This window comes from Falco rusticolus, chromosome Z (genome assembly GCF_015220075.1).
Source record: "Falco rusticolus isolate bFalRus1 chromosome Z, bFalRus1.pri, whole genome shotgun sequence".
NCBI lineage: Eukaryota > Metazoa > Chordata > Aves > Falconiformes > Falconidae > Falco > Falco rusticolus.
Genome location: NC_051210.1, coordinates 1,265,626 through 1,283,963, shown reverse-complemented (window position 1 = coordinate 1,283,963; position 18,338 = coordinate 1,265,626). Strand labels below are relative to the sequence as shown.

Here is an 18,338-nt window from a genome sequence, read left to right as displayed (position 1 = left end):
GGGACTGCAGAGAAAGTATTCATCGAATCCAAATGGAAGATGGATATTGGAGTCTGTTACCTCAGCAGACAGGGTCCAAGAAGAGGAGCTGGAGGGCAGGAGAAATGCAGCTTACAAAAGCACAGGCTTGTTTGGGAAAAGGGCATTTTAGGCTGTGAGTTCCCTCACCTCACTCTCCAGGTGTGGCTGCCAAGTGTCCAAAGCAGTGGAAGGATGTGCACTGCTCATTTGGATCCTCAGTGGCCATTCTTGTTCCTGGAGGGCATCTCCAGCTTCCCACGGACATATTTCAAATTAACATCCTTCCCTTTGAAATCAGGAGGTATGTACATCTCTGAGGTGTGTATTTCAAATACCAGCTTACCCTTTCCCTAACGGAGATGAGAGAACTCGCCTCTTCTGTTTCCCTACAACTCCTGCATGCACCCTAAGAGAGGTCTGCTGACCACTCACCCCAAGCATGTGATCTTCCACATTCTTAAGAAAGTTTCAGATGTGAGCAGATTTAGATTTTACTTTTACTTCTCTGTGATACTAACAGCTTTGTAGCTCTTAATCTCACAGCAGAAAACTGTGTTATGGGCCAAACACCTGATCAATGGACTATATTTAATGGAGGTGAAAACTACCTGTGAAGAAAAACCAAGTAAGCATTATCTTGGAGAAATCCTGGTCAACAAGTGTGACAAAGTAAACCTGAAAACAAATTAACAAACTACTGGCTTAGGCAAAACACAAAATTAAATATATATTTTTTTTTATTTTATTTTTTTAAGTGGAAAAATGTTCAGTTCTGTTTAAAGACTGTTCCTTCTAAGATCTAGGATACATGGTGTAAGAAGGAGATACCTGAGATTTTGTCGTCTGGATTGAGCAAACAAGGAAGGAGAAAATACTGGCTGCACACTGTTTACAAATCCTGTTCAGATAGCAAGACTCTGGGATGCCACTGCCACTTCCAAGAGAGTCTGTTTCTTCCCTTCACAGAAACCAGTCAAAGAAGGAAAGAGAAATCAGTACAAACCAGAATAGAAATGAATCTAGGGAACAGCACAACATGCTGATTTTCAGAGCCAGCATGCTCTGGAATGGAACAAGTGTAATGGTACAGCCATCCTGTTGCTTGCTAAGAGTAGGTGACGAAACAGAGATCTTGCTATAGTGCAATGATAGTAACAGACCACATGGGAAGAAAATCCCTGCTGCACTGAGAAACTCTAGCTTGGTGAGTCAGGATGCTTAAAATTCAAAATTTCCTGGTTGTTACGAGTTAAAGCTGAATCTTTAACAATGTTTAAATGAGTGACTATTCATGATATAAATTAATTTATGCATGTTTTTAATAAACATGTGAAAACTGTCATTGTAATAGTGGGTAACATGCTGTAGCTAGAGTATAAAGAGGAAAGCCTACAGAAAAGAATCTTGCTGCTCCTGCTCTCTTGAAAACCATGTTATTTACAACACCCTGGAGTGGGGGACAGCACAGCGTCAAGTTTTATGGTCTATCCTTAAAGACCATTTAGAGGTTGCATACTCTTGCTACGTTGAAGCAGCGTTTCCTCCACCACCAGCCCTGCTTCAACAGCTGACAAGTGCAACCAGTGAGCATGGATTGACCTTCCTGACTGTTGCGAATGGGTGGTTTAGGTCACTTGCAGAATCATCAACAAAATTATTCGCAGAATACTTTCAATATGGATTTTTAAAAGTGTGACCTAACAAAAGTTTGATGACAAGGTTCACCTTATCACTTACTACATGGATGAAACTTACAAAGGAAAGTAGGAGTTAGAATTGAGCAAGAATGATTTAGACAGACCGAAGAAGATGCAAATGGGTCAGAGACCCTCCTGTTGAGTCATGAGGTTCAGAGCAGACCCCCTTGCTTTTTAAACTCCTGATAGAGTTTAGGTGTGGCTAGATCCAGTCCTAGTGGCAGACTTGGTCAAGGGTTTGTATCTAAAGTGGATCACAAGATTTTAGCGGCACTTAATCACTAAAATTTACAAAGTGAGTCAATAGGATTTACTACAGTCACAACCATGACTTAATTACGGATTCAAGATGGCAACATTCACCCTATACTTGCCATAGGGTAGATAAATCAGTTCACACAGACACTAAGATAGGTATGGCAAGATGGTAGGCTGTAGTCATCCATAAATTTCCATTCTGGCCGCAATCTGGGTCAGTAATTTTTCAAAGTTCCAGTAACAACGGTACCATTCCACTCGGGCTACGATTCAGGTCAGGAACGTTCCAAGGCCGTCGGGGGGTGACTGATGGTTCCCGCTGCCGTTGCCCACCTTGGCCAGGCGACAGGAGCTCCTGGTGCGGCCAGTGCTGCTCCCCACCTGGGCTGTGCAAGAGCTGCTGGTGCGGCCTGACTGGGTGCAGAGGGCTGAGCCCTCACAGGGCTTCCCGAGACCGCAGGGCAGCCCAGGGGAGGGGGGGACGCCCCACCACACTGACTGATTCAAAATCAGTTGCTCTACGCGTCCTCAGCAGTGCCTATATATTCACAGTATGCAGAGCAGCAATGTCCGGCAGGACCTTGCAAGCCATGTGAGGAGGGGGAGGCAAGAGGAAGAGCCCTCTGTGAGGTCTCCAGTTAAGAACTCCTGAGGGAATACGTGACTGGGGCTGCGGCCACCCAGGTAGGTGTCAAAAGGTCCGTACCCTCAGTGACAGTGGCTCACCAGGCCGTGGCAACTTCCTACGGGGCTCACCAGCCTCTGGAGACTGGAGTGTGTCTTCCCTGGGGGCCCATCTGTCGGGCTGTCACGTTGGTGACAACACGAGAGAGCAAGACTTCAAAACGAAAGAAAGAAAGGAAAGAAGAAAAAGGAAAAAAGTGAGCCAGATTATAAATATTTCAGTGGGAATGCACACACCAAACCCCGTCAGTGGCACCGGCACAGGTTCGCAGTGGCCGCGCCAGCGTGGCGGCTGAGGCCGGGCCCCGAGGCGGCCGCAGGTCCCGGGGCAGCAGCCGCGGGGGCGGGAGCGGGGCAGCCACGGCCCGCAGCCACCCTGCCCGCCCCGCGCCCCGGGCCCCGCTCCCCTCAGCCCGGCGGCTCCTTCCCGCCGCCAGAGGCGGCGATTCCCCACCCCAGCCCCGGGCGATGGGGCGGGACCGGCCCGCCCCGGCTCGGTAGGCAGCGGGCAGGCCGGGCCGGGCGGCGCTGCCTCTCCGTGCCCGCGGGAGCCTCGACCGCCGCTGCCCCCCGCACTGGCGGCGCCATGGCGCGGCGCGGGGCGGCGGCGGGCGGCGATGTCTGCATGTGCCAGACCGTCTTCCCGGCCCACGCCAACCAGCGCGGGGAGCTGAGCGCCGGGCAGCTCCTCAAGTGGATGGACGCCACCGCCTGCCTGGCAGGTAGCGGGGCGGCGGCGGGGCAGGGGGCGGCGGCGGGCGGGGGAGCGTCGCCTCAGGGCGGCAGAGGCGCCTCCACCGCCCTGTGCCCCTACCCCCGGTCCCCTCAGAAACGCGCCTTGAACTCGCCGGCTGTGCCCGGCAGCCTCTCATTCCCCGAAAAGCGGTGGCCCTGTCCCCGTATTTCCTGTGAGGGGCGAGGAGGAGGCGACATTTTGCCCTGGGGAGCCGGGGGAGGGGGCGGCTGGCGGGAAGGCGCAGCCGGGGCAGCGTGCGAGGTGCGGGGGCTCACCCCGGGGCAGCCCCGGGGCTGGGGGCGGCGTCTCTCCGGTGAGCGAAGAGGGGGGTGGCGCGGGCGGTTAGGATGAGGAGAATTTAAAAAAGAGGGCAGGGAAGGGGAAAAAGTGATGGGAGACAGAAATACTGGAAGAAAGAAGAGTACTAATTTAAGAATATTGGCGCATGGGTGGGGAAAAAAACCAACCAACGACCACAAACCCCAGCAGCGTGCAGAGCTACCCTGTGTCTGGTGTCACGCAGCTTGGAAAACTTTTTAAAATCTCCTCAGCGAACTTCTGAAAGCAGAAGCTTCATCTAAAGCCCTAAGAAAACCCAAGGCTCTGCCATCTCTGCTGTCGGTGAACTCCGTTTCCAAGTACAGCTGCATACATTAGCAGTCCATAATGAGCCTTGCAGAGAATAGCGGGTATATTTGGGGAACTCATGTCTGGATGGCGTCTCCATGCAACATGGTGACCGTGGTGCGCTTACTGCGTAGGCGCATGCTGCGCTCAGTGCAGCTTTACGTAACCCACTCTTCCTATATAGAAAGAGTTGGGATGCTGCAGAACTTGCCCCACACAATAACCCAGAAACTACCTAGCATGTAGCAACTTCCCAGTATGATCACATTTTTTTTAAGACTTACTTTAGCACAAAGGACTCATTTGATTTCAGCCGGTCAGTGATTTACCCCTTAACACTGCTTTTTGTCAAGAGACCCTGAACTGATCTCTGCAACCCTTGAACTCGAGTCCGTGCTCTGAAGCGGCAGAACCCTGTTGCTACAATGGTTTGTCTTTGGTCCCTGGACTTTGGTTAAGCTGTGATGATCTTCATCAGCTGCGAATCTGCTACTGGAGGTCACTTTCATGGTTGCTTTTACCTGGTTAGGTTTAGAGCAGCAGCAGTCATTCATGACACAGGGCTAATCCTGCTGCACACAAAGGTTTTTTAACATCTTTCCTCGCTTTGCTTTTTGTGTCACAGCAAACTCAAAATACCAGACAGGGATTTCTTTGGCTTTGCCGTCTTTCTCCTGCATTAGTGCCAGCTGGTACCATTGCAACTGCCAAGGCTTTGCACCTTCCTCATTTCATATCCTGCTGCTTTAGGTGTAATCCACCTGGCTAGCTGCTTCCTCGCTTTTGAGGCTATTTATGACTACCACCATCTTACTCATCACTTTGCATTATCTATCACAGTGGTGACTCCAGCCTCTTACTTGTCAGTGACCTCTTCCCTTTCATCACAGTTTGCTGTTTCTGATAAGTGCCTTCATGTGTTTTACCTTCATATTTTCAAAGGGAGCTCCTCAGATACTGATACAACTTCTGCACCATCCTCTAACTCCTTCAAGTTTTTTCTTGTGATGCTCACTAAAAACACTGGGCTGCTTGGGAGTGAGAACTCCTCCCTGCTGCACAGGGCTGTGTTCTAGGTTTCCTGCTAGTCCTGTTTTTTGCCTCTGTCACTCAGGAAATTTTTGGGAGCAGGGGCTCACTGTGTTTAAACAGCTCCTAGTGTGGTGGTGATCTAGCCTTTGACTTGGAATTCCTGGTTCTACGGTCAAATAAATAATAAATCACGATAACTTGCTTTAAAAAGATAACTATTGGACTATTAATTATTAATAGTAAAGATGATTACTTTCTCCAGATTAACTTTCATAATTAGTACTAATAGGGTGCGTTATTTTTCATAAACGATAGGGAGACAAAGGGGGAGATGAGGAACATTGTTAAAATTCTGTTAAAAATGTTTTACAATAAGTAAATACTTGGGTTTTACTTGTTAAATCTTGTTTGTATTTGTTTTTATTTAAGTCCTGTGTTTTAGTACAGTGCTGAGGACATGTATTTACCTGCTTTCCACTGCCGGGACCATGCTAATAAGCCAGTAAATCTTTCTCTCACGTCTGAGAATCCTCAACTGACATGAAACTTCTACACTGGTTTAACATAGCTGATACTCACAACAGCCTGTTTTGAGGGAGATGGCAGAGATTTCTGTAGACTTCTTAACACTGTGACTCCTTTTGTCCTGCAACACGCTTGTTAGTGCTTTCTTACCAGAATGTTCATTTTTAGAGAAAGACCTTAAACAGAGCTTTTCAAACCGAGCAGGATCATTATTGTCATCTAGTCTCATCTCCTGATGTTACCCTTATTTCATGGTAAATACTAACTTTAATCTTACTTAGATTCTTTTTTTCTAAGGGGTCCACTGCAGACTTGCATTAGGGTGATCAAAAGAGGAACTGGGATCTACTGTGTTTCATTTCTGCCTCTGCACAAGTATATAGGTGAATAGCTTGCGGAAAATGCAATGTGGTAATTGTGTGCCCATGTGTCTCTTTTGAAGCTGAGAAACATGCTGGTGTGTCTTGCGTGACAGCGTCTATGGATGACATACAGTTTGAAGAGGCTGCCAGGTACAAAACCAGCTAACAGTCAAGTGTTTACATTCTAGAGATTCTTATTTGGCAGAGATAAACTGAGGCATTATAAAACCTGAGATAGCAGGCCAATAAACCCCAGGGTCACAGAGTTAAGTCTCAGAATTGCTCTTTTCTATCTGTTGATAGCATGACCCACCTAGAAAACAGATCAAATTCACAGGTCAAAAATAAACTGTAGTTACTTTGACTTGGCAACCTAGACGCCAGGTGAGAAACTGATGAGCCAGTGACCTTTGGCTCTAGTTAAAAGTGAATGCTGCAGGCCATTACTTATCTCTGTTAAATAAGGACTACATACCTATAACAGTTATTGTATTTTTCTATTATTGCAAGTGCTCTTTGGGTTTATATTTTACCATCTTTCTCTTTCAGCTCTTCTAGAAAAATGAGTTCTTGTACCAAAACAGAAGTGATTTGCATTGGTGATCACCAAATGCTGACTGACTCTACGAAATCATACAGGACTTAACTTTTCTTTTAACCATTTTTCATTATCTTTCAAGGGATAAAAAACAATGTAAGAGGAAATAGCACATTTATTCCTAAACCGTGTATTTACAGAAACTTAGAGGCATTACTTTGTAGATTTTGTGTGGTTTTACACCTTGCAATGGGGAAATTAATGAGTGCTTAGGTAAGATGGACCTGGTTACAGAGGCCAATGCGCATGCAGTTGTCTTGACTGTGAACCAAGCAACATTGGCTGTTGGGTGTACAGCTGATGTCAGTTTAAAACTTTGTAGTACACAAGTGTAAAATAAGCATCTGCTTTCACTTCTGAACAGCAAATTTGTAGAGTAGTGACCATTAGGATGAGAGCTATAACCAGTAACAAAGAAGTGAACACAGTCGTACTGAATCTAGAACTCAAAAGAATTTCTTGGTCTCTTTTACAAAATTAGTTTTGAAGTGTTTGTCCTGCCTGCAGTTATTACGTGTTTTTAATTTTGTCCTTAGGAGAAAATCCTGTCTGTGAAAACTGTAATCAGAGCGTCCTACAAGTGAAATCAGGGTAATGTTTTTCTTTCAGGCATAATATTTCAGACTTCAGTAGCTTCAGAGCGATTTTCTCTTTTGTTTTCTGAGAGCAGAACAGAGCCTCTAGAATACAATGAAAATACTTCTCCTTCCAAATTTGTTTCCAAATATGTCTCTAGTTCTCCTTCTACTTGTGGTGCCAGTGTTTCATTTTTAACAAGGATTTAGGGTACAAACCTAGTAACCATGAAGTGTTTTCAGTAATTATTTTTCAGCCTCCGGTCATCTTTAACAACCTGTTTGTAGCTCACTGTGTAATTTTCTAAATTTTTCCAGATCTTGTTGAATATACAAACATCTTGCTTAAATAAGAAAGCTCTTGTATCTCACTGTAGTACATTAAAAAGATGTAAGTTGCCTGCTGTAAGGTTTCATTTACCTAACTCAGGTTATAAAATGTTCTGTAAGGATTAACTCTTCTATGCATATTTCTTTTCAGTTGACATGGAAATTTCCACAAATCTGTGTATGGCAAAACTCAGTTTTATGTCATGATAACAAATAAATCCCTCTTCCTTCTCTTTTAATATGCAGCAGTTCAGTGGTAGTAAGAACATCCAATTTTAAATAACATTTATTTAAATTTTGTTAGTTTGAATCATACTCGGTTCATTCTGATATATTTCAAAAGCTTTCTGCCAGTTACGAGTGGAAGCGTGGTGTTCTGTGGCTTCTGCCCTTAGGTATCTATTTAAATACCCAAGCTGATCATCTCTCTTGGCTTAAATAAATCAGTTTGTCCAAAGTCAGAATATATGATACAATGTAAAGCACGTAATTTTGAAGCAGCTCCTGAAAGTATATCAGAAGACATTTCCCCATCATACTGTCTGACCATCTCAGTTCTGACACCTTTATTTTCTGATATGGCCACGGACCCTGGAGGACACTTTTCTACAATGAAATGTGAGTGCAGCTGTATAGACTGCTTGGAGCACAAGCCAATCAGTCAAAGTATCTGATGTCTGTGAAGTCCAAGCCCACCTTATTGCCGTCCTGGCATCTCAGGCTGAGTGAGATCACATCCAGCTTTGTTCTGTTCCCACCCTGCAGTTTCCTCAAAGGTGGACAGACCCAAATTTACCTCTCTCAACCTCTCTTATGCAATGTTCTCACACAGAGGAAGAGAGGTCACCAGGACAGCGTCACTGACAAAGGTGAAATGAACAATCTTTGTACGCAAGAATAGCACCCTGCCAGTAAGCCTGAGATTGAGACCTCTGCAGCCTCTGCTGGGACCTCATGGACAGTCTGGCATCACGATGTTCTTGACAGAGACCATGACGTCCTCTGCAAACATCTGTAGAGTCTCTGAACTCTCCTTCTTTTGAGGAAAGCCTTGCAATCACTATCAGCATGTGTTGTGTTCAATCATATAGTTTATCTAGTGAATATATTCTGTCTTTTTTCACCTTGTATTTGTCATTACCTCTACTGCCATGTTACTGTAATCCTCTTGGGAGTTTTATGACAGATAAGAGAGTCTTCAGAGGTGTTTCAGAATACTTCTGTCTCTAAGCTTTCTAAAGCCTTTTTATGAGACCATAATGTTAACTTCTTTTCCAAACTTAAAGATAAATAATTGTGTACTGTTCTGAACATTTTCTCCTCTTTGTAAATGAGCTGGTGGTTCTCTTAGCTGTGCAGTTTAGAACTATTACATTGATTGTGCTTTTTCTTTGCAATGGATGATGGAAAGACTTCTGAATACGTTCTTCAAAAGCTAATGAGGGCTGTGTATCTGCAGGTGGTCTTAATTCTCTCCTCTAACATTTTTCTCCTCTGTCTACTCAAAAGCTTCCACTTGTGTTCTTGAATGTGAACAAGAAAAGAGAAAGTTTTTGTGTAGTTGGTGGTTCCTGTCTGATACTGTAAAGAAACAGGTTTCCTCTTCTCCATTCTAGTGTTTGGTAACAATTTATTTGAAGTTCTGGCATTGAGAAGCAATTTAAGAAAAGCCTTACCTTTAAGTGTCAAAACTCTATTAATTAAATTAGGAATAAATGGTAAAGATTTTTTTTTTAATAAACTGGGATCATAACTCTGCCAAATCCTGAGCTGTAAATGCCTGTTTCACAGGTGCTCAAGTGGTCTGAGGTATATTTTGCGGTCTCAGATGTAGCTAGCTGTACTTTGCCTGCTCTGGGACTGATCTTTAGCAGCTGTAAGTCAGTTTTAAATTCCCTGAAGGTAGTGGCTGGATGCCCAGTTGTTTTGGCTGTGGTTCTGACTTACCATGCACATCGTGTCCTTTTACTGCTCTGCTCAGTAAGACAACTGTAGGGGAAACAGCCCTCTTTCCACCCTTTCAGCATTTCTGTGTGTTAAAGCATTAGGGGTTTGAAAACAAGGGTTACTCTTGTTAACAATATATGTATTTTATTTAATATATGCAGGTACTTTAGAAATCCCAGAAAGAAAGAATTTATTTTCTCATTTAAAGTTGATGCTGTGTAGGTAAAAAGAAATAACTGTGTTTAGGTATTCTGTGTAGGTAAATGGGGAAGAGTAGTTGTTCATAGGTATGCTATTAGGACAGAAGTGATGTGCTGCAGCCCTGTTCTTGGCCAAAGCTTGGAATGTGAACTCTTTCCCCATCCTTCAAAGATGTTAAAGAGCAGGTTTTGTCCTGGGGTTATTTCCTGATATGCATGTATCTGTATGCTGGAGAAGGCACATGGAGTATATATTGTGTGGTTTTGCAGCTAGATATACTCAGTGATTTAGTGTAATTCCCAGCAAGATACGCCTTTGAGCTAAAGCAGAATCTAGGCCAAAATTTCTTGGAGGACCTGGGGCCTGGAGCACACTTGATGTCATACAGACACCAGCAAGAGGAGGGAATGCTAGTATTAAGCTTATGCAGTTTTCTGAGTGACTAAAATCACTATTGAGCGTGATTGAAGTCTGGCTGATGAATAACAGAGCCAAAGCTTTTACAGTTCATTTTTAGTACAGTTTGGAAGACAGACTGATTAATGAGATTTGCTTCACTACTATCAGGAATACCTGGAGGAGCAGGTTCAAGCCTTTATTAAGCTGCATGATTATATACCATACGATGCTGTTGTCTTGACAGGGTTGGACAAGTTATTACCATCAAAGCAAAGGTGAACAGAGCATTCAAAACCAGCATGGAGGTAAGAGATCATCACTCTTATTCCTAACAATATTTAAATTAGGAGAGAGGTGGGAGGAGTGGAGGAATGCAACATGGGTCCAGTCTTATTTGCTTCAGAAGGAGCTTTGTGCAGCTATCTGAACAATGACACTGCCTAGTGAAATTCTGGTTTCATAATAACTGTTATAGTTGCATGTTTCCTGTAAAATCATCCATGTCAAATTAGAACCTGGACACTGAAGACTTAAAATCTCTGGCAGGTGTAATGGACAGGAGTGGTGTTGATCCAGTCCAAAGCTATTGGCCTCTAAGCAGTCTTAGATCAGAGCTTGGGTCCACCGAATAGGTGGAGTTCTAAGTATTTTTGAAACTTCTGATACCAAAATATTTATCTTAGGTGTATGCATATTCTTACTCTTCATATTGTAACAAGTATGCAATGCATTGCCCATTCACTTGAAATCAGATTTGAGCCTTAAAGGTACTTTTCTCTGCATTGCACCCAAGTCCAATTCTCATTAGTACTAGTCGGAGTGATGTATCTCACAGAGAAAGTATTCCAAAAGGTTCTAAAAAGTAGAAAAAATTTTAAAAAATCAGAAGCTTTGATGCACGTCAGGCCTGTTTCCCAGGATCAAATACAGTGTTTCACCTTCAAGTGTTCCACTGTGTTTTACACCTTTATACAGACTTTTCGCTGACACAGATCTTAGAAACGTTCAGATGGGAACTCCAAACGGCACACAAGTAAATGGAAAGAGATATCCATAAACCTAAATCTAAGTGTCTTTCCAATTTTTTATTTTACCTTACAAGTGATGCTAGACAGACATACACAGTTGTACTAAAAAGCTTTTCAGAGCTCAGCAAATCTTGTGATGTTCTTTTGTGGTCAGAGATATATTAGTGATAGCGGAGTAGGATTCCTACCTTTTTTCTTCTAGGTTTAAAAGATTGGATGTGATTAATTTTATAAATACTGCACCATTTTCTTTCAACTCAGCTGACGATGTAAATACCTTTTTTGTCTTCTTCCTCCACTGCCTCCTTCCTTGTAGGTTGGCATCAAGGTTATAGTACAGGACATTTTGACTAATGTTGAAAAAATTGCGAGTGTGGCATATGCAACATACGTAGCCAAACCACTGGGTGCTGGAAAGGTATTCTTTCTGTTTTCTTCTGTGCTTGAAGTTACTGGGACTGAGTTTCTTTGAAATAATCCAACTTTTCTCCTTGTGAAACACATGAAAATGTTCATACCTGTCTACTCTGCTCAGTAATAGGAAAACGGCATGAAGTCCAGACTTCATCGAGCTATTTTTTTCCCCCATATCTCTGCTCTGAAATTGTTAGGCTTTTTTTATTGTTTCTACTTTCTCTTGCACATTTGCTAGTAATAGAACTGGTGTCTTTGTAAGGGCTGCAATATTGTCAGAAGCAAGCACTAGGAGAGAGATCCCTGTGAGTCTGCACTGTCTCTCTCCTTTTCGGAAACTGATCTATATACTTTGAAATCTGCAAGCATATTGGTGTGGGGCTTCTTTATCCTTCATTTCCCCTTTTGAGGAGGTTATTCAGACATCACTATTCAGATAGAAGACATTATTTTTAAGCTAGCTTCCCATCTAAATTAATTCTTTGCCATTTATGTTAATTAGTTTTCATGCCAATTTTATTTCTTCTCCCCAGTGTTTGGCTCCCTGGAGGCATTTAGAAATCAGTCACGGTACTGTTAGCCTAAACACTGCTGTGCCAAACAGGCACAGTTCTTTTCAACTTCTCATACAAGAAAGGCAAAATATTCCTCAGATCCTCTTAATAAAGTTTTTATGTAATATTCTACAGTGTTGAACATGAGTGACTAAAATCATGTATATGAGTTTCCTGTTTCATTCAATGTGTTATGACAATGCATCTGCCCTTTTAACATCCACTGCAGATTGGCAGAGAACAGTCATCCCATGAGCAATTAATACATCCAATAATTTCTCCTTTCTTTTCTGCAATGATATACTACAGTTTGCAGAAGAAACAAATCAGAACAGTTTTACCAAAATTAAAGTCCGGCTTGTCTGTGAAAGTTTAGTGACTAAATTGATTAACCTGAAAGCACTAATATAGTATAAGCTATTGTTTGATATCATATTCATGGCATCAACCTAGTTACCTTTTGCCCACATTTCCAGGGAGGTTAATTCAGGATTAAATTGGTGATGATTAACTAAAATCAGGCTTAAGGCAGGAATGCCCCAGAGGGAGTCTGAGGCTTCAGTTCAAATTCCATCACAAATTAAAGTCCTGGAGAAATTAAAGAACATTTTCCAAATCCACTTTTCTGAACAACTGTTGCTAAAGTTGTGTAGAGAGCCAGAGTACGTACTCCCCATTTTAATCTTTTGGCTGGGCCTTCTGAAAAAAGGAAGCTCTTGAGAAGGGCCAGAAAGGAAGCGAGGAAACTGCAAGAGGGTTTAAGTGAAGACTCAAAGATTGAAAAATATTAGCAGCAACCACTGCAGGATGTAGAATGTTGAATTTGTCTGTTTGTAGGGCTTCTGCATTATTTTAAGGTTTCTGAGGCCAGACCGTGTAGACAAATCACACAAGTGACTGTTCTGTGGCACCTCTGCAGTATTTATCTAAATGTAATAATATTCTTAAGCCAATACAGGTATGGAGTCAGTTTGTCATTGAACTGACGTACATGGGAATTTGCACTTAGGGGAGAAGAAGGTCTGATCTGGGCAAGAGAAGGGTGCGTGTCTGGGCTCAAGTAGCATTTTGGGTGTAAATCTATAGTCTGAAGCTGCACCAAGCGCTGAGTGTTCATGTGTTCCTCCTCACCCACAGAAAACCAGTGCTTCTTGAAAACTGGTCCTCAGATAGATGAATAGGCTGTGTGACTATGGAGTGAATTGTGAAAGCCAGAGTGGACTATTTGTGTTGGGAGGAGGAGTGGGCTCTGGGAAATGATTTCCTGTAGACTACACCACTGATCAGCACAACTGGATTATTTTTCTGATAGAAAAATTCAATACTCAAGGCTTCGTATTAAGACCTCCTTTTTTTTTTTTTTCTTTTTTCCCCCCTTTTTCTTCTTTAAATGAGAACTGCCTTAAATTGTGTGTGCTGTCATGGATGTTTGTATTTGGAAGCTAAAAGCACTTTGTCATTGAATTTTAACAAATGATTCTGAAAGGATAATGCAGAATCTCTTGCACTTTTAACTCTGCACTTGTGTGTATTAATAGAACTTGTCATCTTAGTTGATAGCAAAAGGTTGTAGAAAACGCTGATGCCATTTTAAGTTCAAAGTGCACTTTGTTATGATTATGGCATTCAGAACCTTTTTTTTTTTTTTTTTCATTTACATAGATTGAATTAGATCCTGTAAAGCTTCTGTCTACGGAAGACCAATTGGAGCACACCCTGGCTATTGAGAGAAGAAGAATCCGACTGGGCTATGAACAGCTCTTTCAGAACCTAATGCGGGAGAGTAATAAGGAAGGTGATTACTGTTGTCAGCATAGAAGATGAAAAAAATTACTTAGGGGCATCTGGAAGGGAGGAAGAAAGCAGACAAAAGATCTGAGTAGAGCTCCTTGGGATTGTGGTATCACGTAGAGAAGTGTGTGCCAGATTTTTGAGGGTATGTAAGGGAGGTATTCTAATAGAGTGGTATTTCTTTGTCTTTTAGAAATTCCAGATTTAAAAATGCAGGATTGAAGGCCAAGCATGCATTAAATAGATGTGAAATGCAGGCCTTCATGCAGGTTGTATGTGTAAGGTTTAACAGTTTACACAGAACTTTGCAGCACTATAATAAAATCCTATGACACTAGTTGCAATGTAGATAGAAGGATAAAATTCACTCAGGTTTATGGCTGTGTCTTTGCAAGAAAGTGCTAAGAACTATGCTTACGCTGTGAGATCATTCCCAACAAGCAGAAGAAACTTCATTACGTGGAGGTCAAAACAGGTAAAAAGAGATTTAAGCTCCTCATGACCAAATCAGAAAAACTGAGAGGGGAAACAGGTTTTTCTTTATTTCTGATACTTATCTTTGTTCTTAAAGACAGTTGTGCTCAAAAGTTTCTGTGTTCCCCTGCAAAAGAAATTATTCACAACAGTTAAGAAATATGCTGGTATTTGGAAGATCTGAGCCGTAACTCCGTGTATAAACAACAGACGTTATGTGGGTTTACTGAAGAAAGATTAAACCTGTTGTAAATATAAATTCTAGTCTTAACAATTTTATAAGACTGTGTAGAACGGAAGAGACTTGTTTGCTACAAGCAAACAAATTATTTGTCTTCATGGTAACTGTCCCACAGGAGACAGCTTAATACCACGAAAGACAAATCGGAGGTTGATGACTTTTGTTTCCACTGCCTTGTCTGGAAACTTCCTCAAAGGATATCATTGTTAGCACTAATTCACCTCCTTAAAGAGGTGAAACAAGCAAAATAGGGGAAAGAGAGAAGAAAATAGTGCATGTAAATTCTGCCAGTTAACAAAATAGGTAGAAATCATATCCAGAAAGGGAAGTTTGTCTCCTGAATGAATCTTACGCAAAAACTTAAGTAGGTCCAAAGTGCGAGTTAGTCAAATGTGCCCACATAGATATATATATAATCATAAAGTTAGTTAATTATGGCAAAAGTCAAAAGTACAATTCAGGTCAAGTAGCTTCTAGTGCAGATGCCCACTTTGAAAATGACTGCTGTCATCTCATGCTTAAATCTGTTCTTGCAAAGTAGAACTGAAAAAACGGGGATTAGCGTGAGGACGTGTGGCTAAACATTTGAAAGTGGAATTGGAAATGCTCAGATAGTGGAAGGTGGTTACTGATTCAGATCCCATATTTCTCTCTTTTGTGTGTTCTATATTGTCTCTGGTAATCACAAGATTTGTAAGAGATTATGAAATAATCGTGTCATACTCTAACCTTAATTAGACACATTTGCACAGATGCCTATCACGCGTGGTAGTCAAAGTCTATGAAAGGCATTTAAATAAGTGATAAACTGCTATGACAGCATCAGTTAGAGGTCATGCATAGCAACAACCATGAATAATCACAAGCATGTGCTGACGCTGCTGGCTGCTTGCATTCACAGCGAGCCAGGTTTCACCGTAACTGCTTCTGACACAGCTTTAAAGGATATAGTGAGAGCTGAGAAGGATCACTCTGCTGTGATCGACTGTGGGGTGCACCATTCCCCACTTCTTAACGTCTTTTGGAAAGCAGAGCAAATCTTCAGCCTCTTGCTTCCCTTGCAAAGAACAGAGGTCTTCTGCATCTTTCTTTCTTTGGTCTTTTTGTTGTGCCTGGAGAAAATTGCACACTTTAGTAACAGGGGTATTTTCTTCTTGGTTATCAGTTACTAGTTGAAATTATTTATTAATACATTGCTGCCGTATTTCAGTTATCTTTGAAGAGGAAGGTGCAGTTTCAACTGACCTTACTTATGTACAGAGTATTGAGCTTGTCCAGCCTCCTCATGCTAACCATCATGGAAACACTTTTGGTGGCCAGATCATGGCTTGGATGGAAGCAGTGGCAAGTATTTCAGCAAGGTACTTTTCTACATCATAGTCTTTGCATATGGTTGTAAATGGATGTAATTTTAATATTATATCACAGGGATTTATTTTATGAAAAAAACAGACCCAAGCCTTTGTGACTTCTTCCTTCTCGGATTGAAGGAGGCTTTTGAACTATTTATGTGGTACAGTTCCCACAGTACCCCACACCACTGTGGGAGTCAAATATTATTCTTCTGTTACACATGCACACCCTAAGGCAAAAGAAGCTGTTATCCTCCTGAGAATCTCTGCAGAAAGTCAGCATTGGACATAGGAATAGAAACTTGGCCTCCCCATAGTTGGTGCAGTGTTTTAAAAGCATAGTTGTTAAGTCAGGATAAAACTGATACTGACCCTGTATCAATTGATATCCAAAAATGAACAGCCTTCTAAATCTTAGTCTGCAGTTCCTTATGCTAGAAGAAAGAATAAGTCAGAGAAGAAGGATCAAAAGAAACAGATCCTGTGTTGTTGGTGTGCACACAGAATGGATGTATAATCATCATCAAGTCACAACTTTTCAGAGTCCCACATACTATGGGTTGTAATATTTTTAGCAGTTTAAAGGGCTCTGACATCTTCAGGTAATAACTATATAAGTAGTTTTGTGACACTGTCTAGTGCTGCTTCTTACTGTGGCCTAGAGATAAACTCATTTAATTTCTCTTCCCCTGAAATTAAGCCGTTGTTTTTCTCCCTCCTTGTTCTTGGACGCTGTACAAAGCTTCTTTGTAAGCAACACTTGAGTTTCATTTTGAATTCTCCTTACATACCAAGTGACCTAATTCACTGCAGGGATGTTAGTAATGTTTTTTTGCCTTTTAACTTTAATAATTAAATGACTTCTCCATTAATTATTCATATAGTTTTGATTTGTAGCCAGTAGTTGTACTGATAACAACAGATTTTTCTTTAGAGGTTGGATAAACAGCTTGTTTTAGTAACATTAGAATGCACTGACCTTACCCTGGTGTGTCATTTCATTGGCTTCAAAGGGATTGTTTCAGATTTTTGCCATAATATTGTCCACAATATTTACCTGTTTTCATTTCATAAATTTTACCTAGTGAGAGTCACATTTAGGTTTAAAAGGAGAAGGAAAATATCAGCAAACCAAGTACTGTAAAAACTGAGAGGTAATAGATGTCAAACATGATTTGTCGTATTGAAATTTTCAGAAATAATAGCTGTTGACAGAGGCTTGTGGAAAACAGAGATTTTGTAGTTTATGCATGAGAAATAGCTAGTCTCGCTACAAACCTTTTGTGAGGTGAATCACAATTAAACCTGACCTTCGAAGGTGCCAGTTAAGAGTTGCTACCTTACAGACCACAAACTCTGATGGAGGAACTGAAGAGGAGGGCTAACCCTTGACAAATGATTCTCTAAGGGCATTTTAAAGGTTACTCACCCTCCTTCTCCCCTCTCCCTTTCCCACCCCCACTTACTTGGCTGGACAGTAAATGAAAATCTTGCAGATAGCAATAAAGCCATTTGAATATGAATAACATTATTTTGATCTGTACCTTCTTACTTCTTACACTTGCAAGTAAAAGCATTCAGGGCATAGTTTTCCAGGAAAAATGGAATATTTAGGCCATATTTCTGTTTTGTTCCTCTTATTTCAATACTCCTGTATTTGCATCTTTATAGTGAACATTGCAAATAACATCACCATTTAACATTTTAGATCAGAAGAGCAAATTATTCTTAATGAAATTACAAAGTCATTTGAATATATTAGTCTGTTAAAAAGATGTACCAGTCAATTAATTAGCTACAGATAATTGTGTGCATTTAACAATACTGGTACATTAGTTTGCGGAGTGCAGCCGAGTTAAAATCTAGGAACACTGCAAAGCTGTATTTCCAAGTTGAAAAACTGCACAATGAAAAATCTGTTCCCAGATGTGTATATGTGATTCTTAGTGAGGAGTTTCGCACACATGCATGCGGAGAGAGAATGTCTTTTCAAAGTCTAAAAATAAATGGCATTATTGTATATTGTTCCCTATTCATGTGATGCACAGAGATTCCAGTAAAGAGTCGGGGGTTGACTATGTTTAGAACTGCTGAAGAAACCTGATTTTTGCCCACTACAGAGAGCTTGCAAACTAGATCCCAATTCCACAAACCCTTAAGCTGTATCTGGACTGCAGGGTTCTTTTTTCTGGAATATCTGTGAAGGTCAGAGAAGTGATGAGTTGTTGAAAGTCCCTAGCGTAGAAGATACAGTATTGCAAAACTTTTCCTTCAGCAGTATAACTGGGTTTGATCAGGTATATATCTGTTTGTCCACTGTACTGGTCCAAAGAGCAGCTTTGCTAGCACACTCATGGGAGGGCTACTTGCCTGTCATGATCTTCTGCACTAGACCTGCAAAGTTTTACCAGAGTGGCTACAGCCTGTTTCCCTAGCAGTTCAAAGAGATCCAGTAGGACAACCCAGCTGTACCTGACTATATGTAATTGAGC

The 18,338-nt window shown here is 41.7% G+C and overlaps 1 protein-coding gene across 1 annotated transcript in view; it reads left to right on the top strand.

The window, feature by feature from the left end:
• The first annotated feature begins 3,146 nt into the window (after positions 1–3,146).
• The window catches only part of ACOT12 (acyl-CoA thioesterase 12), a 31,411-nt gene continuing 16,219 nt past the window's right edge, over positions 3,147–18,338 (top strand). Inside the window, exons 1-6 of the mRNA XM_037374452.1 lie at positions 3,147–3,382; positions 6,023–6,092; positions 10,237–10,297; positions 11,337–11,438; positions 13,651–13,783; positions 15,705–15,855. Of these exons, the coding sequence (XP_037230349.1) occupies positions 3,247–3,382; positions 6,023–6,092; positions 10,237–10,297; positions 11,337–11,438; positions 13,651–13,783; positions 15,705–15,855 (653 nt within the window). The 5' untranslated portion in view covers positions 3,147–3,246. The remainder of the gene's footprint in view (positions 3,383–6,022; positions 6,093–10,236; positions 10,298–11,336; positions 11,439–13,650; positions 13,784–15,704; positions 15,856–18,338) is intronic.